Source organism: Perissodus microlepis, chromosome 6 (assembly GCF_051167445.1).
Source record: "Perissodus microlepis isolate ML-2025 ecotype Zambia chromosome 6, ASM5116744v1, whole genome shotgun sequence".
Taxonomy (NCBI): domain Eukaryota; kingdom Metazoa; phylum Chordata; class Actinopteri; order Cichliformes; family Cichlidae; genus Perissodus; species Perissodus microlepis.
The window spans coordinates 16,047,465-16,063,660 of NC_140466.1; the positions used below are offsets into that span (position 1 = coordinate 16,047,465).

The following is a 16,196-nucleotide window of genomic DNA, read 5'->3' on the forward strand; positions in this document are numbered from 1 at the left end:
TGCTTTGATGTTGAAATGAAACTTAACAGCTCTTACTCATATGGAAGGCCATGAAGACTTGAAGTTTTATGCTTCATGATTCCGTAGGAAGAAAAGTTATATTTTTAATTTTCCATTCGTGTAACACACAAAAGAAGCAGAATAATGTTCCTCTTGCATTTATTCTGTCTTTACATTGTAACTTTGTTTGTCTGTGACAAGCCTTCATGCTTTCATTTCTTTCTGGTTATGACAGCAACATATTTACAGACCTGGGTGACCAGGTAATATCCTTAGCAACTACAAACCATGAAGGACACCTCCTCTAACAGATCTCTATGAGTTTTGACATATCATAGGTGTGGTAGTTAAAACTATCTTGGAACGATTCCCAGTGGCAGCTGGTTATACTGCCTCCACCCCAGGTTGGAATGCTTAGCAACCTACAAACTGAGAAACCTGTTGTATCAAAAAAATATATTTACGAGTGCGCTCATGTATGAATGTGTTTAAATTCGGGAGTGGCTCAGGTGAGACACCTCATCTGAGCAGACAGCTTTTGCCAGTCGACTGGGAACTAGCATGTACTGAAGTTGTCTGCGTGAGAAATATAACCCAGTGCCAACCAAAAAAACTCTGTATTGACAGAAGACAACACATGAACGCAACTTCATAGACCTTAAACACTTGAGTAAGTATTTGTCTTGTTGCTTAAATTGTTGTTGTAAGATTGTCTTGGTGTAAGAGACTTACTTGTTAAATTAGTTAATGTTATGCACTTGTTGATTAATTGCAATCATATTAAATTTCTTAGTTGTATTACTTTATCACTGAAATTACTACATTGTTGATATATAATGTGTCATATTTGAGGAAATAGGAAATAGGTCAGTCAGCTCAAACTACATCCAGAAACTCAAGCTATTTATTACAGTTTCAGCAATAGATTCACGCCTGATTTAGAATTTGTGCCAAAGCAAGTATACTTATGAAGTACAGCACTATTTGAAATGCTTCATCAACTCTCGTTGCTGTTTGTTCAGTATGGATTTGGTTTGTACCTTTTTGCATATCAATGCATATATGAGTCCAGGCAGAATGTTGTTTGACAGGAATGGCAAGGTGTGGTATCAAACACTGAGATGAAATTGATGTGACCCACAACCATTTCCAGTGAAACTACCAGTGAATTACTTTAGTTTTTGTTCATTCATGCACAACAAGGAACTGTAGGTATCCTGTGTGCAGAGAGACTCGTGTGGGAACAGAGGAGAAAGATTTCAAGTTAAGTTTAAGATGCCATTTTATCCGTTTCTGTTAAGATTGTGTGATTACTTGATGCTTAAAATAGTAACTTGACTGATAAAATCTGCCTAGCTGAACCTGCTCAGCTGATCCAGTTGTCTGTTTTCCAGGTTTATTTGCATGTAAAGTTATGTGTGAGTTTGTCTAGGAAAAGCCTAACAATAAAACCTAGTATTAAAAGACAGCTTTTATTTTTGGTTGGTTGGTGTAGCTTCCTACAACTAACACAGGTGATATACTGTCCTCAATTTCTCTCTCTTTTGTTTTTTTTGGACTCCTTCCTGTTTCCTTTATTCATGTCAGGGATGAGTGAACACTACAGAGAAAGCTACTATGGATCCTCTTCCTCAGACCTGAGATTGCTTCTTTTGGGGAATATCGGATGTGGAAAGACGGCATTAGCAGACACTATCCTGGCCCAGCTTTCCCCCATTTCTCCCGGTGCCTCCAGGAGCTGCCAGCTACGGCAGGGCTTCATTGAAGGCAGGAATGTGACCCTGGTGGAGGCACCGAGATGGTACTGGAGTGGTGGCAAGATGGAGGACGGTGTCAAACAGGAGACACAGCGAGCAATGACTCTGGTACCACCAGGCCCACATGCTATTTTGCTGCTGGTGCCTGTTAACCAATTCACAGAGGTTAGTCTTGGCTTGCCCGTTAGTGATGTCACCTGTTGCTCAACTTTGCTCAACAAAGTTGAAGTTGTAGTCTGTAATGTGTACTCAATAAAAAAATGTCTATCTATCAAACTACAGTGGAAAAAAATGTGTTCCAAATATACAAGTTAAAGATGTTCTGAAACATCTCCATAACAAGCAGTAACCAGTTTAGATCCATTTTTCCTCTTTGCCTTTTCCCCATGCAGGTGGAGACACGTGTGCCTGCAGAGTTGGAGGAATTGTTTGGACAGGAGGTGCTGGACCACACCATGGTCATGCTGACCTGTGGGGACTACTTGATGGGAAAAACAGTGGAGGTATGAGAGGTCACCTACCCTCTCTTTAAGCTGATCTTTATAAAGTAGGAAAGTCACTTAGTACCACTACAAAAGGGCATAGTTTCACCTATTAACTTATAAATAAATGTTGTCTCAAGATGTATCGTGTTGGGTTTTGTAAATATGCTGTCAGTAATATTTTAGGTGGTTATCTTATTCTTGGAGTATAACATATAGGAGTGATGCAAATCATTGCAGGTATAAATTCACACAAGCTGCATTGTTTTCTCACAGGAGTACCTGCAGAAAGAGCACCCAGGCCTGAGGCAGGTAATTGAGGGTTGCGGAGGACGGTACCATGTCATCAATAATCGTCAGCGACAGGACAGGGACCAGGTCCGTGAGCTGCTGGAAAAGGTATGAAGTAGGAGTAAAAAACAGTTATCAAAAAGCAACATTCCTCAAAGGGTTTGTCTGATTCAGTAAAAGTGTGAGCGTTCGTGCCCTCACACATTTTATCATTTGGATGAGACTTCCTCATTACTTAAGTGCATTGAATTTTTTAAATACTCTATAGGTTGGAGCTTTTTGTTTTAATGGTTTCTTTAAGACGATTACTGAGTAAGTACGCATGCATGCATGCTGTTTTTCCAGGAACGCCTAGTTTCACATCACACCCTGTTGTAGTCTGGACTGGTTTGAATATTGGCGACGATTGTGATTGTTTTCTAACTGTGACTCACAAAACAGAGTTAAAGTTCCTGCAATAAGTTACTATTGTTTGTTTATTTATCTACAGGTGGACAATATGGCGCGGAAAAACGGGTTATACTACATGAAAACAGTCCAGGATAGAGAGCTGGAAAAACGGGTGAAAGAAAAAAAGGAGCAACTTATGGAAAGTTTCAGGGCTCAAAAGGAAGAGAAGAAAAAGACCCACACATCATCTTATACCCCAAACACAGAAAGTCAAGAGGAAGAGTACTTCAATGCCATTTCAAGAGAGAGAAGGAGGAGACAGGAAGAAAAGGAGGGAATGGTGGAAGGCGTCAAGGTGAGCCAGGTGTCCAGTAGCCTTTATTCAATTCCAGCTCTAGAGCGACAGCCATCCTCCGAGCTCTGTGATACCGGGGAGTTACAAAGGATACCCAGTTTCAAACTGAATCGAGGTAAATGCCACTAACCGTATGCTTTCCTCCATTATTGTACCCTGATTCATTCTTTTAGAAGAGTTAAAAAAAGACAAAAGTGAGCAAAACTTGCTTTTTCCCCACTAGATGGAGCTATACTCTCACAAATGTCAGAGGGTAAATCAACTCAAAAAGTGATCTCTACTTGTAAGTCAAAGGACTTCACTCTCTCATATGTCACTATCAGCAATTCACTTCTTAATACGTCACTGACTCTGATTTTTACCTGATGGTTTCAGTTCACCACAGAATTAACAGCTTTGAAGAGAGATCACCCGAGGTTTCGCCTACCACTACTCCTCTTTCGCCAGTCTTCTCCTCTTCCCTCCCCTCCTCACCAACTTTTGCTGCCTCTTCTTCCTTGATCTCCTCATCCAGCTCAACCCCTTCTTCCCCCTCATTGTCCTCATCCTCATCTTCTCCGGAGCTTCGTCTCGTGTTGCTTGGAAGATCTGGATCAGGGAAGAGTGCAGCTGGCAATGAAATACTGGGGCAGGAAGCCTTTGAGTCACGTCCAGACAGCCTCATAGCAATCACACAATGGTGTGAGAAAAAGAAGGCATTGGTTAAAGGAAGAAGGGTTAGTGTTTTTGTTTTTTAAGTTACTAAGATGTCTTTTTTTCTATTTATCTCAACATACACCCATTACAATATCTCAAAGAATAAAGTGTTTCATACTCTCTTCTTGTTTTGTTGCTTTTGATAATAGCTCTTTACATTTTTGCATGCATTTTCTCTGTCACCTGCAGGTGGCAGTGGTGGATACTCCAGACTGGTTCAATTCAGAGCGCACTCCAGATGAGGTGCGAGCTCAGATCTCCTCCTGTGTGGCTCTGTCCAGTCCCGGCCCGCATGTCTTCCTCTTTTGTGTTCCCTTAGACCAGCCTGCAAAGACTGAGCTGCAGGCTCTTGCGTCACTAGAGGCTGTTTTTGGACCTGAAGCAGTCTGGAGACACACTTTGGTCCTCTTTACTTATGCTGATCGTCTCAGGGCAAGTGGGAAGGCCAAAAATAAGAACATTGAGGCATACATTGCTGGTCAGCGAGGAGATTTGTTAAAGATTGTGGAGAAATGTGGGGACAGATTTCATGTTTTGGAGACAGAAAGAGGTGGGGGAGAGAGGAGCAATGTTGCTGACCTGCTAGAAAAGGTGGAGCAGACAGTGAAGGAGGCCGGGGGGCAGTATTATTCTTGTCCTGCTTTTCAGGAGGCCGAGAACAGAGTGAGGCAGAAACAGCAAGAGATGGCAAGAGAGAAACGAGGCGAAAACCTAGCAAGAGTAGAGGATGTTGGCCCACTCAGCTCTGAAAGGCGAAAGCTTTATCCTTACATGCAGTCTGTTTCTGAGGTAGACGATGAAGTGACGGAAGATGATATTGAGAAAACAAGGGATGAGGCCGAGATGAGTGTAAGTACTACGAATATTGAGAGTCTTCCTCCAATTACACTTTCGACCATATCCCCTTCACTACTTAGTTCCATAATGGAGAAGATGAGCACGGGTGCAAAGAATTTACCCAAGCTGTTGGCAGATAGCTCTGTGTGGGTTGGAGAGGGAGCACAGAGGATGAAAGATAGTGGAATGTGGGAAAAAGTTGGCACTAGTGCACAAAGCGTCCAAAGGATGGTGGTTGATAGTTCTGTGTGGGAGAAGGTAGGAGTTACTGCAGGAAATCTCTCCACAGCAGTAGGAAATAAAGTTCCCAAGGTAGTGGTAGATGGTTCTGCATGGGTGGGATCTGGAGCAAAAGCAGCGGCTGCAAGTCCAATGTGGGAAAAAGTGGGTTCAGGGGCCAAAGTCATGGCAGAGAGTTCCATGCGTGTCGGGGCTGGAATTGGAGCTGGGGCAAAGAATTTGGCACAGAGTCCCGTGTGGGGAAAAGTAGGCTCTGGAGCCAAGGCAGGGGCCAAAATGGTGGCTGAGAGTTCAGTGTGGGAGAAAATTGGAAATACAGCTAAACAGGTGCCCAAAGTAGTCATTGGCGGGGCACTGCTGGGTCTGGTGCTCGGTGTGCTTTTGGGCGGTGTGATTGGCGGAGCTGTTGGGGCAGCTGCTGGATCTGCAGTAACAGAGGTGGGCAGGCGAAAACTCAGCAAGAGAAGCACAACAGAGAAGACAGAAGACGCTGCAAGAAATGTTGACAGAACAGTAAACAAGAACATTGATGCAGTGAGAAAACGGGGAGAGAATTTTTTGAAAACTGAATGAAGGACTGAGAGATGTTTGTATATAAAATGTATAGCAAATGTAAAAGTGCTTTTTTTTTTTTTTTTCTTGTGAAATAATATTTTCAGCTTTTTGACTGCTGTGTAATTTTTGAGGCATAAAATACACTTTAAAATGAATTTGATTTGAGACGATTATAACTTCAGTTTATCGCTACATGTTTTATTGAGACACTCGATAAGTACAGATGAGTGTGACATTTATTAATAGATGAATTACACATATTGATATTGAAGCAATAATATATAAATGAAAATACTTTTCTGAATGTTGATACAATGCTGCTTTTATAAATTGAGAAGTGATATTTTTCTCCCTGTAGCCTACAGGTGGATGCTGGGGGGGGTGGAGAGTTTGAAAAAACAGGCAGCTATGCAGAAGAGCAGAGGTATTGACCGTAAAATGATTTTAGGCATTTTACCCGTGTAAGACTTAACACAGATCAAATTGTATTCTAGAACTATGAACCCTATTGCAAAAAAGGGACAGAGTTTAAGATTTAAATAAAAAAAAAACAAAAAGTTTGGAAATGTTAAACTAAATTTATTCACAACAGAAGGCAGGGAACAAATGGTTAAACTGCAATGTCCAATTCTTATCTTGTATATAATTTTAGCTTCTCAGCAGTCATGTGTTCTTTGTCATATTTTTTGTTTCATTATGTGCCAAATGTGTTTGTGAAAGCACCCAGCCTCTCCTAGTTAATCATGCTGTTGTAACAGATGCTGTATGCATCTATTGCAGCTTGTTGAAATATGCGATGCCTTCCCTGGAAAAAAGATGTCATCTGCATGGAAGCATATATTGTTCTAAAAGCCATGTATACCTTTTAGAATTCAGCCATTTCTGTGCACACTAATGCAACCCCATACCATCAGAGATCCAGGCTGTTGAACTGAGGCCTGATAACAAGCCAGATGGTTCCTCTCCTCTTTGGTCTTGAGGATGTAGCATCCTCAAAAAGAATTAAAAAATAAGATTTGTGTAACCACAGATCAGTTTTCCACTTTGCCTCAGTTTATTTTCAATGAGCTTTGGCCCAGAGAAGATGGCAGTGTTTCTAGATCATGTTCGCATATGTCTCCTCCTTTGCATGATTTAGCTCTAACCTGCATTGTGGATGGCACAGTGAACTGCGCTCAAAGACGATGGTGTCTCTTCTTGAGCCCATGACAGAGTCATGCCTGTATTTAATGCAGAGCTGCCTGAGGGCCCAAATGTCATGGACATCTAATATTAATTGTTGGCCTTGACAGAGATTTCTCCAGATTCTTAGAATCGTTTGATTCCATGTAGCGTAGATGATCCAAAGTCAAGTTTATGTTGATGAACATTTTTCTGAAATTGTTGTTTGTAGATGCAGTTTTTTGCTGATTAGTAAACATGAGCCCATCTTTGCTTCTGAGAAACTCTGAGAAACAGATGGTGTTTTTATACACATTCATGTAACTGTCCTATTTTCAGTTAAACTAATTAGTTTAAAGTGTTCCTCCAGCAGTGTCTTTTTTAGGAATGGTTAATTTTCCAGCCTTTTGTGGCCCCATCCCAGCTTTTTCGGATGTGTTGTGGAGATTAAAATAAGATAATATTTTTCTCAAAATAGTAAAATCTCAGTTTTTTGATCTGTTTTCTGTTCTCTTGTGAATATGTGTTTATGACATTTGCAAATCACTATTTTTTTTGTTTACATTTTACGCCACATCCCCAAATCTTTTGGAATTGTGTTTATAGTTTGCAGAATTCACTCCATTTATTGGATTTATTTATGTAAGTGGGTGTGCTTCTGGTCGTAAGAGGGACACAACTGAGGGTGGGAGGAGGAGGTAGGGTGGAGGCACTGGCATTATCTCTAAGTCCCAGGCTGGCTAGCATCACCCTGCGTGGCCTCCTGTATCAGAAGTCGAGAAGGTTGACACCCCCAGCAGTTTGAATTACAATTTTGAGGGTTTATTTCCTGAACTGTACTGTGCAGCCATAAAAATATTTTTGAATAAATAACAGTAGTAACAATAGTAATAATACATTTCAACAGTTTGCTTTTTTATCGGGACAAGCTTACAAGATAAAATGGGTTAATGTCTAACCCATAAATCATATATTGTTAAACAACTCAAATAAATCTAGTGTGTTATCCAAAAAATCTTTGAATAATTCAATTTGTACAACTGCAAAGTGACACACTATCTTTAATTTGCATGACCCCTGCTTCACTCTGTAATCCTCTCTGAGGTTTCAGAGTGAAGCAGGGAGGAGAAGGCCCAGCTTAGCACAGCAGAGTGGGCAGATGCAGTCACAGCAATGTTGTGAAAGCAGTTCTTCCTGTTGTATGATCCTGAAACCAAGTGTACAGGGCTTCCCAGGGCACCCTGGTGGCTGTTTTCTCTTTCTTTTCCCCCTCCTATCTTCCCTTCTATGCAGCGGTTGCTACCCCACACATCCAAACACCCATCAAACATGGTACAGTCACACCGCCACCACCCAACCTCCAGGAAACTCGTTGGCCGTAAATGAGACAGCACTAACTGTAAGCGTTTCCTGGCCAATTGATAGACAGACACCCGCACCACGGCAACAGCTGGAAGCCCCCTCCCTCCCGAACACTTTTCACTTTCCTCCACCATTCTGAACCCCATCTTCAACCGCATCCCACATCCACCCTGACTTTCCGCAAACACAACCACACACGAATAAAATTGTTGCCTTCACAGTTTTTTTCCCTTGTTCTTCAACATATAACGCACATACATGCACACACTGTCTTCATTTTAATTCACCACAAATTTGCTTGTGATCACAAATTGTACCTATAATGTTGTATTGTATTTTTGTCAGACTGGGCATTCATCTGTAAATCCTCCACCAGTATGAAAACGCTTTAAAGTCTGCTTCTTGGGAAAACCTCATCGCCTTGTGGAAAACATTTCTGTGAAGTTTGTTTTTCGGTTTGCTGGACTTGCTACAGGAATGGCAGGGCAACTGTAGATCCATGTTCTCGGTGTCACGTCACTCACTAGTTTTATTTTTTGACTTGTGTTGTTTATGGCTTCCATGCTGAAACACTATTGTCAATCATCTGTCATTCTGGTGAACAGCACACGTAAACAGCATGGAGTTGTGCTTTGGCTACTCGCCCCATAAAACGTGCACTGACAGCTTTGTTATGGACAAACAGAAGGACACATGACTTACGTGCCGATTTTTCAAAATAAAGTTAAAAGAAGCGAACTTCCAATCACCATAAACCATTTTAATCTCATAATCTAGCAGTTTGGTCATTGTGTTCATTTTATGCTACTTACTGGTCAGTTTGAGCATACACAAGTATGCTAAACCGAGAGCGGCAAAACATTTGAATGTGTTGAGAAATCGTGCTGACATAGAGCAGTCTTTGGAGCGCAGTAAGAGGATGTCAAATAAGGAACAGCAAACTAAAACACACTTTATTTCTGTCTCTTACAAGTGTGTCACAATGTCAGGGCGGAACCATCGGCCCTGCTTTTCAGACAATTAGAGCAGCGAGGACATTAAGAAACGGCAACGTCAAATCACCACTGCATGCAATGCATTTCTCTGCAGGCACTCTTAAGTTACCATAACTGCACTGAGGCAAGGCTGATTATTTACACGTAAACTTCAGAGACTGACAAAATATTTGATTTTCATGCTTTTTTCTGACAGATCTTCCATTTTTATCCATTTGCTAAGAAGATTTTAAATTCCCCGGATTACTTTTATAAGCACGTGTAATCAGGGCCCTGTTTCGTGTCTTTCTTCTTCTACTGTTTTAGTTGTATAATGTTTATTAAAGGATCATTGTTACCATATTTGGATATGAAGCTGGTTTGAGTGTTCTGTTAAGTTTCATGTCTCAGCCTTCCTCAAAGCACAGTTTGGTGTTTCACTAAATGACAGCTTCACAATCAACATTGCCAGAAAAGACAAAGAAGCTCTCAAACCTGCAAAATTCATTTTAAAAAATCCCTCTTATTTTAAAACTTATTCACACCTTTCTGCAATTGATCAAACACTTTTGATATCTCCGTCTCTGCCTGGCATTTAAACTCCCAGTGTTTACTGCCTTTTGGTGTCACCGCTCATCATTCGATGCTGCCACCATCCCTATCTGACTCTTGACCTTTCCCAGAATGCCTTGGGTCACCACAGAGGTCTTAGCACCAAAGCTTTCTTCACTGTCTGTGTCTCCATAGCAACTGGACGTAGCTGGGGAATTAACCAGGGCACTGATTGAGTCAGTTGAGTCTCTGTCTCTGTGGGCTAACGCCAAAGCGGGACGGGCTGACGCAGGCAGGGCAGAGTGGGATGGTGGCGGAGTGTCGCACTGAAAACGAGGGTTCAGTTTTTGGCCTGCCAAACCAGGAGCCATGCTCTCATCCTCCACATCATCCTCAGCCGAGTCCCTGCTCTTGTCTTGATCCTGGTCATTGAGCAGTGTGACCAGGAAGTTGATGTACTTCACGGCCAGGCGGAGGATTTCGTTCTTGCTGAGTTTCTTGTCGGGTGGGTGCGTGGGAATGAGTTTCCTCAGCTCCGAGAAAGCCCCGTTGACGTTCTGCTGTCGCCAGCGTTCACGGCTGTTGGTGAAGACGCGCCGGGCGAGTTTTTGGGGAGGGCCTGTTAAACACACATAAACACAGATTTAGTCCAAAAGGTTTTTTTGTTTTTTTTTAACAAATCCTTCAAATCATCACCAACTTTTTTTTTTTAAATAACTTTGCTAACAAAAGGGGGAGGGGATTAATTAGACTTTGGAAGAATATTAAATATTTGTGATCCATTTTTAACGATTAGATTCCTCTGCAGGAGGTTTTGGGCCATGAGCTGGTTTTCAGTTCCAAAAAAAGTGGCATGTGGTGCCAGGGGTATATTCCTATACCCATGGCAGGATATAGAAAAGCACTGAGAGATGGACTAACAAATTGTGGAAGTATGTTTTTCTCACAGGATGTGATGGCAGTGGAAAAAAAGTACATAACATTGCCACATACTCTTTAAATAGTTTAAATATATGCCTTCATCTCCAAAATGTGGACATCAATTTCCCCAAATTACTGTTCAAAACATTCAAACAATAATTATATCCATAATAGTGTCGCATGTACACACAGAAACTCACATTCATTCATCTCCATCTCAAAGTGCGAGGAGGGTCTCCTCTTGATGCGGTTGTTGCTGATGACACCATAGCTTCCTCCTGAAGAACCCAGGTAAGAACTAGAAACACAAACACTATGTGAATCATTTGTGGGATCGTATTTACAGTCAAACAAGTAAAAATAAGCTACATATAAATAAAAACAAGACACATATAAGGTTGTTTTGGCATTTTGTCCTCCTTCCTTTAGCAACTGAATAGGGAGAAATCATAAAGAGTGGCTAAAGAAAACAGGAACATGGTGGAAGCCATTAATGGAGGTGTGAATGTGAGTGGTGGCGTTGATTGAGTGTGCATGCAGAGTTTTAACCCAATCTCATTAAGCTTGGTTACTAGCTGATTCTACTTCAGGGGGGATGAAATAGATCAATGCTTCCTGCTACAAACAAACCAGAGAGGAAAGGGGAGAGAAGCTTATTCCCAGACCTCCATGACAGATGGGGAAGCCACAGATATATCCACTGTGCAAAAAAGTCCCACTTTTTCCTCTCTTCTGTGAGAAAACTGTGTAGAAAATGCCGTTTGGAGTAGAGAATAGAGGAACAGTAGGAGGGCTTTGATAAAGACTGCAAATTAATGCCTTTCTTCACAGGAGTAAAAGAAGAGCTGCCAGTTGCTCGGGCCTAAAAAGAGCTTTAAGAGTTCTGGTTTGCTTCCTTTTGTCAGTTTAAGGATTAAAATTAGCTGTAATTAAAACTGGATGTATAGTTTAGAAAAGTGGTATATTCAAGTAAAGGTTTTTTACTTGGCTGCTAAATGCACACACACACACACACACACACAAAGAAAAAAAACATTCACTGATTCAATTTGTGTTCGGTAACCAAAAGGTCTGCTGGGTAAATTTAGCGTGAGAAATGTGAGGTCCCTTCAAAACAGCACACATCCTGCTGTCATTTTCACATAACAGCGCTGCACAGCGGCTATTAATCATGATGGGAAGTCGAGAAATCCGAGCAGTTGAGGTTTTATCTGAAACTTGGCATTGCAGCGAGAAAAGTGGCATCATCCTCGATAGCAGCATGTCAGGAAGCTATACTGTAGTGAGTTTTATAGTTTAGTTGTCCGCATCTGTTTGCAGGCTTTTTCGAAAGGAAGTGAATGAGTGTGCGATACTTTATTTTACATAATGTTCCAATTTATGCGATCGTTATTTTATATAATTTATAACTTTTTCATTTTACCTCTAGAATTATTTGCTTCCAATGAAACAAATTCATTCAATAAACATATTCATGCACTGCACTGATCATTTTAACCGTACTGTCAGCTAATGTTGCAGTTTTTAATCGAGCAGATAAAAGGTAGCATTACAAATATGCATTTATCTTTTTTTTTTTTTTTTTACCTTGCATCAATCTTTTTTTTTGTTGTGGATACTTTAGCTTTACTTGCTTTAGCCTTCAAATATATTAATTTGAAGTCAAAAGTAGGGCCTTGTCTAATGAGTTCGTCTTTGGTTTCATTTGTCTTTTTCTGTTGAATCTTTGGATTAGTCATTTAAAGGATTTCTTCTTTTTTTTTCTTTTTTTAAAAAACCAAATAACCAACATAATCCTGCTTAACGTTTGGAGTAGATACAGGAATTTTTGAATTGAAAGGTTTCTTTGATTGCATAATTGCAGTCTATCTTCAGAAATTAGTGTCAAATTGAAAAAGGAAAATTGGGAGACATGATCCAGATGTTCCCCCAAAAATAACGTATACTAATCTGCATAAAGAGCCAGACTCACTTTATTCATGGTGTAGCAGCACTCAGACTGCTCTTGTTTCAAGAAGTTATAAGTGACTCGAACTGTGTATGAATGAATTCAAATATGTATAATCTCACCTAGTGAAGAAGGGGTGACCAGGCAGGTACTGATGAGGCAACAGGGGCCCTGAAGAAGCAGCTGTGGGACCTACGGGACCTCCAGTAGATCCAGAAGCTCCAGGGCTGACCACAGGTAAACAGTTCAAATGGCTGCGGCGAATGTCTCCATGTGGCCCATGTAGGAGATTGGGAATTGGGTGGAGGGCAGTCAAAGGGGTATTTGGGAGTGGCAGTGGGGGCTTGCTGTGGCCAAGGCTGATAACTGGAATGTGAGGAGGAAGAGGAGAGGATGACGAGGATGAAGGGAAGGCAGCTGTGGAGGTTGGAGGGGGAAGAGGGCACGGGGAAGTCTTTGCTGGTGCCGGGAGGAGTGGAGGTGGCGAGGAAAGAGTTGGGGACCCGTTGGCTAAAGCAGCAGGAGCAGTGGTGCTCTTTGGCCCCCCTAGTTTTTCCTCGTCCTCTTCTTCCTCCGTTTCCATGGCAATGGGCTCAGGTGCAGCAGTTGTATCTGCTTGGTGATTGGTTAACACTGTGTTTGGGGTGATGAGGGCTTGTGTCGAGCCAGGAGTAGGGACATCCGTGTGTCCCTTGTGCCCTGTCTTGTTAGTGGGTTGTGGGCTGCCGATAGCATCCAAGGATGCTGACTGCTGGCTGTAGAGAGGGCTGCTATGCTCCATGGATGCACACGATGGTGAGGAGGCAGAGGATGAAGAAGAGGAGGAGGGGCGAGGTATGTCGTGGGGTGAGGCAGGCGGGCCAGTGGAGTTCAGCTTCTCCATCATGGTGGTGAAGTCTCTGAAGGAAACTCCGTCACTGTCAAGGTGTCGCTCTTCTCAGCTGCCCAGCGTGCGTGCTGCAAGTCTGTGTCTCGTCCCTGTGGTGTTTTACACGAGAGTCACTAATGTGTTTATATTCCGGCACACGCAGCTAGTCCTACAGGGCCCTAAAAAATTCTCCTGGCCAATTGTATGAGTCTTTTAACCCTTTATTTACTTTTCCTTTGTTCTACTTTTCTACAGATTTTTCAATATTTTAGCATTTCTACATACATGCATGAATTGTCCTTATTTCTCAGCATACAAGTCTTTTAACATCAGTTCAGTTTTATTTCGATTTTACAATATTATTAATTATTTCATGAATCTTCACAGTGACGCAGCATATGACACGTTCTGCTGTTACACGCGTAGGTTTTCGTACAGCCTTATTACTCATGACTGCTGCCTCTGATGGCTGTTGCACAACTGTAATATAATGTAACAGAATATTGCATAATGTTCCAGTAAAGCAAATTAATTAATTTCCATGTTCAATTTAAATTAAACATAGTTGGATAGAATTTGCAAACTTAAATAAGGGGCTACTGCTGTGATTAAGTCTCTGGCTCCAGCATATAAAGGACGTGGCTCTTGCAGTTTGATGTGATGGGGAAGTCTGTTTTTTTTGTGTTGTTTTTTTTTTACTGTACATCCCGAGTAGCAAATTCTTTTTTGGTTCTGAACGAGTCTCTAGTGGCTTCTCTTAATAAGTCTATCCGTCTATCTGTCTGTCCACATTTATTTTGAGGATATGAGTCAAAATCCTTTTACGGACCCCAAAAGTCCCAGAACGCTGACGATTGGATTGATATCAAAGAGTCTGTTGAACAAAACAAAGGGAAAAATGGACTCAGGATATATATTTGATGTATGTTTAGCAAAGACTATAAGATATGAAAATGTGCTTAAAGGTCAGTTTGCACACGTGCAGTGCAACAGTTTCTGATAAGCTGATGCATGGCTTAAAATCTGGATTCAGTTCATCAGAAATTTATTTCAATTGTAAATTTAGAGGTTTGATGCAATTTTAAAATGTTGACATATGGAGTAAATTCATTCTTGTACTTTACAAATTACCACTCGTTAGTCTGTCTTGCAAAGCTTACAGCTCATGATTTTTCAGGTTTTGCAATCGCAATTGTTCCTGTTTTCTTTTCTGGTGGTCATGACTTTATTTTGGACAGTTGCGTCTTTTGCAGTGATGTGTAGGAATGACATTTGCAGCTAATTCTTTATAAATATATATATTTTGCAGCATATCCCTAGCAGTTTGTTAACCATTGTATTGATTTTTAAATGAGTAAGGCCCAGCATGTTTACTTTTGAAGCACACATTTTAAAGAGGATTTGTTTTGTAGTGAAAGACACAAAGCAATGCTTTCAGAAGTTCCCTAGTTTTTTTGGTTTAATTTACAATTGTGACAAAAATGTTATTAACTCTTAAAGTTTTTTTTTTTTTAATTTTTGTTCAATATCTTTCTTTCTGGTAAGGCCACTTGTTATTTTCTTATATTGCTCGAGTAGCCAAACAGAGTGTATTATATTTTTACTTTAAATAGATAACTGGGGGTAAAATGTTATAATTTAAACTAGGACAGAAATCAGAAATCCTATGTTTTCAAACTATCAACTAGAATATATTGTCAATAATAGAAATATAATACATTAGTAATATTTTTTAATGAATAGATACATGATGTATTGGACATCATGTATGTGTATTGTGTTATTATTACTAGTATTTAAATATTACTTCCTGCAAACTATTTGCGTACAATTTGAACAATAAGTAAGACAATAGGTAACCTTTAATACTTACATATACATTATGACATCCACTGTGGCTCGTGAGTATGGCGTACAAAATCCCTCAGAGTTCGAGTGATCGGAGAACGCACATGTATCTGCTCAGTGTTTAACGTCCTCACCCTCCTCCTTTAAGTCGCTCACACTCCACTGCAGCCTGTCAGCGTCTGTCTGTCAACTTATGAGGTCAGAATTGGAGCCACGCTGTCTGATACCACTGCTCATATTCTTAAACATTTATAAATAATTATAAATATTCAAAGAAAAAAACATTTACAAAGAGAAGAAGTCAGAGCGAGGCCAAGCGACTGGGAAACGTAGATGTATGGGTTTTTTTGATTGGAAGTTGCTCCTTTGAACGAAGACACACTCAAAACGTGGAGATGGAAGGTGCGGGTCTCCGCCATCACCCCCTGTCCATATGTCAATCTCGGATCTCTCCCTCTCTCTGTCTGTCTTTCTCTATCTTTCACCGTCCTGCCTGTCCTTTCCCTCGCTCAATCTCTTCGCCAAGAAGACACAATGCTGTCGCTGGTTGCCAGAGTTCTGGTACTGGCAAATGTGAGGTGGGAGAGAGAGTGAGAGAAGGGGGGGTGGGAGAGGAGGGGAGAGAGAGAGAGAGAGAGAGCGAGAGGGAACCGTGTTGCAAGGAGAGTTTTCCGCTCCCTGCTGGACAAGAGGATGTGCTAGTGCAATATGGTGGCTACTGATAAGAGCCTCAAAAGCTGCCTGTGGCCTGTAGATAAGGAACCTTCACCACCCTTCTTCCTCCACCACCAATACCAGCACACACACACACACACACACGAATAAGCAGGTTCACGCCTACATGCATGTACGCACACATACACACGGCACTGGACTGGTCAGTCCCAAACTTTGAAGGGATCTGGATCATTTCCAAGAAAATATTTGCAGCTGCACTTATATAACAATATATTAAAGAG

General features: G+C 41.2%; 2 protein-coding genes across 4 annotated transcripts; one reads left to right on the forward strand and one right to left on the reverse strand.

Annotated features, from left to right (window-relative positions):
* The first annotated feature begins 341 nt into the window (after window positions 1-341).
* Window positions 342-8,628, forward strand: LOC146385356 (uncharacterized). 2 transcript variants are annotated; one of them, XM_084931054.1, is made up of 8 exons: window positions 342-670; window positions 1,588-1,922; window positions 2,150-2,260; window positions 2,516-2,638; window positions 3,021-3,390; window positions 3,499-3,558; window positions 3,651-3,991; window positions 4,161-8,628. In XM_084931054.1, the coding sequence occupies exons 2-8, from the start codon at window positions 1,590-1,592 to the stop codon at window positions 5,619-5,621; spliced, it is 2,799 nt and encodes a 932-aa protein (XP_084787180.1). In that variant the 5' UTR covers window positions 342-670; window positions 1,588-1,589; the 3' UTR covers window positions 5,622-8,628. The 2 variants fall into 2 exon arrangements, with proteins under 2 accessions (XP_084787180.1, XP_084787179.1); XM_084931053.1 differs by lacking the exon at window positions 342-670 and having other exon boundaries at window positions 700-1,922.
* A 425-nt stretch (window positions 8,629-9,053) lies between these two features.
* lyl1 (LYL1 basic helix-loop-helix family member) lies at window positions 9,054-15,873 on the reverse strand. Of its 2 annotated transcripts, none has more exons than XM_084931056.1 (4): window positions 15,263-15,873; window positions 12,644-14,263; window positions 10,774-10,871; window positions 9,054-10,271 (listed from the first exon to the last, which is right to left on the reverse strand). In XM_084931056.1, exons 2-4 carry the CDS (start codon window positions 13,405-13,407, stop codon window positions 9,727-9,729), a joined length of 1,407 nt encoding a protein of 468 aa, XP_084787182.1. In that variant the 5' UTR covers window positions 13,408-14,263; window positions 15,263-15,873; the 3' UTR covers window positions 9,054-9,726. The 2 variants fall into 2 exon arrangements, with proteins under 2 accessions (XP_084787182.1, XP_084787181.1); XM_084931055.1 differs by having other exon boundaries at window positions 12,644-13,499; window positions 15,263-15,872.
* Between the last annotated feature and the right edge of the window lie 323 nt (window positions 15,874-16,196).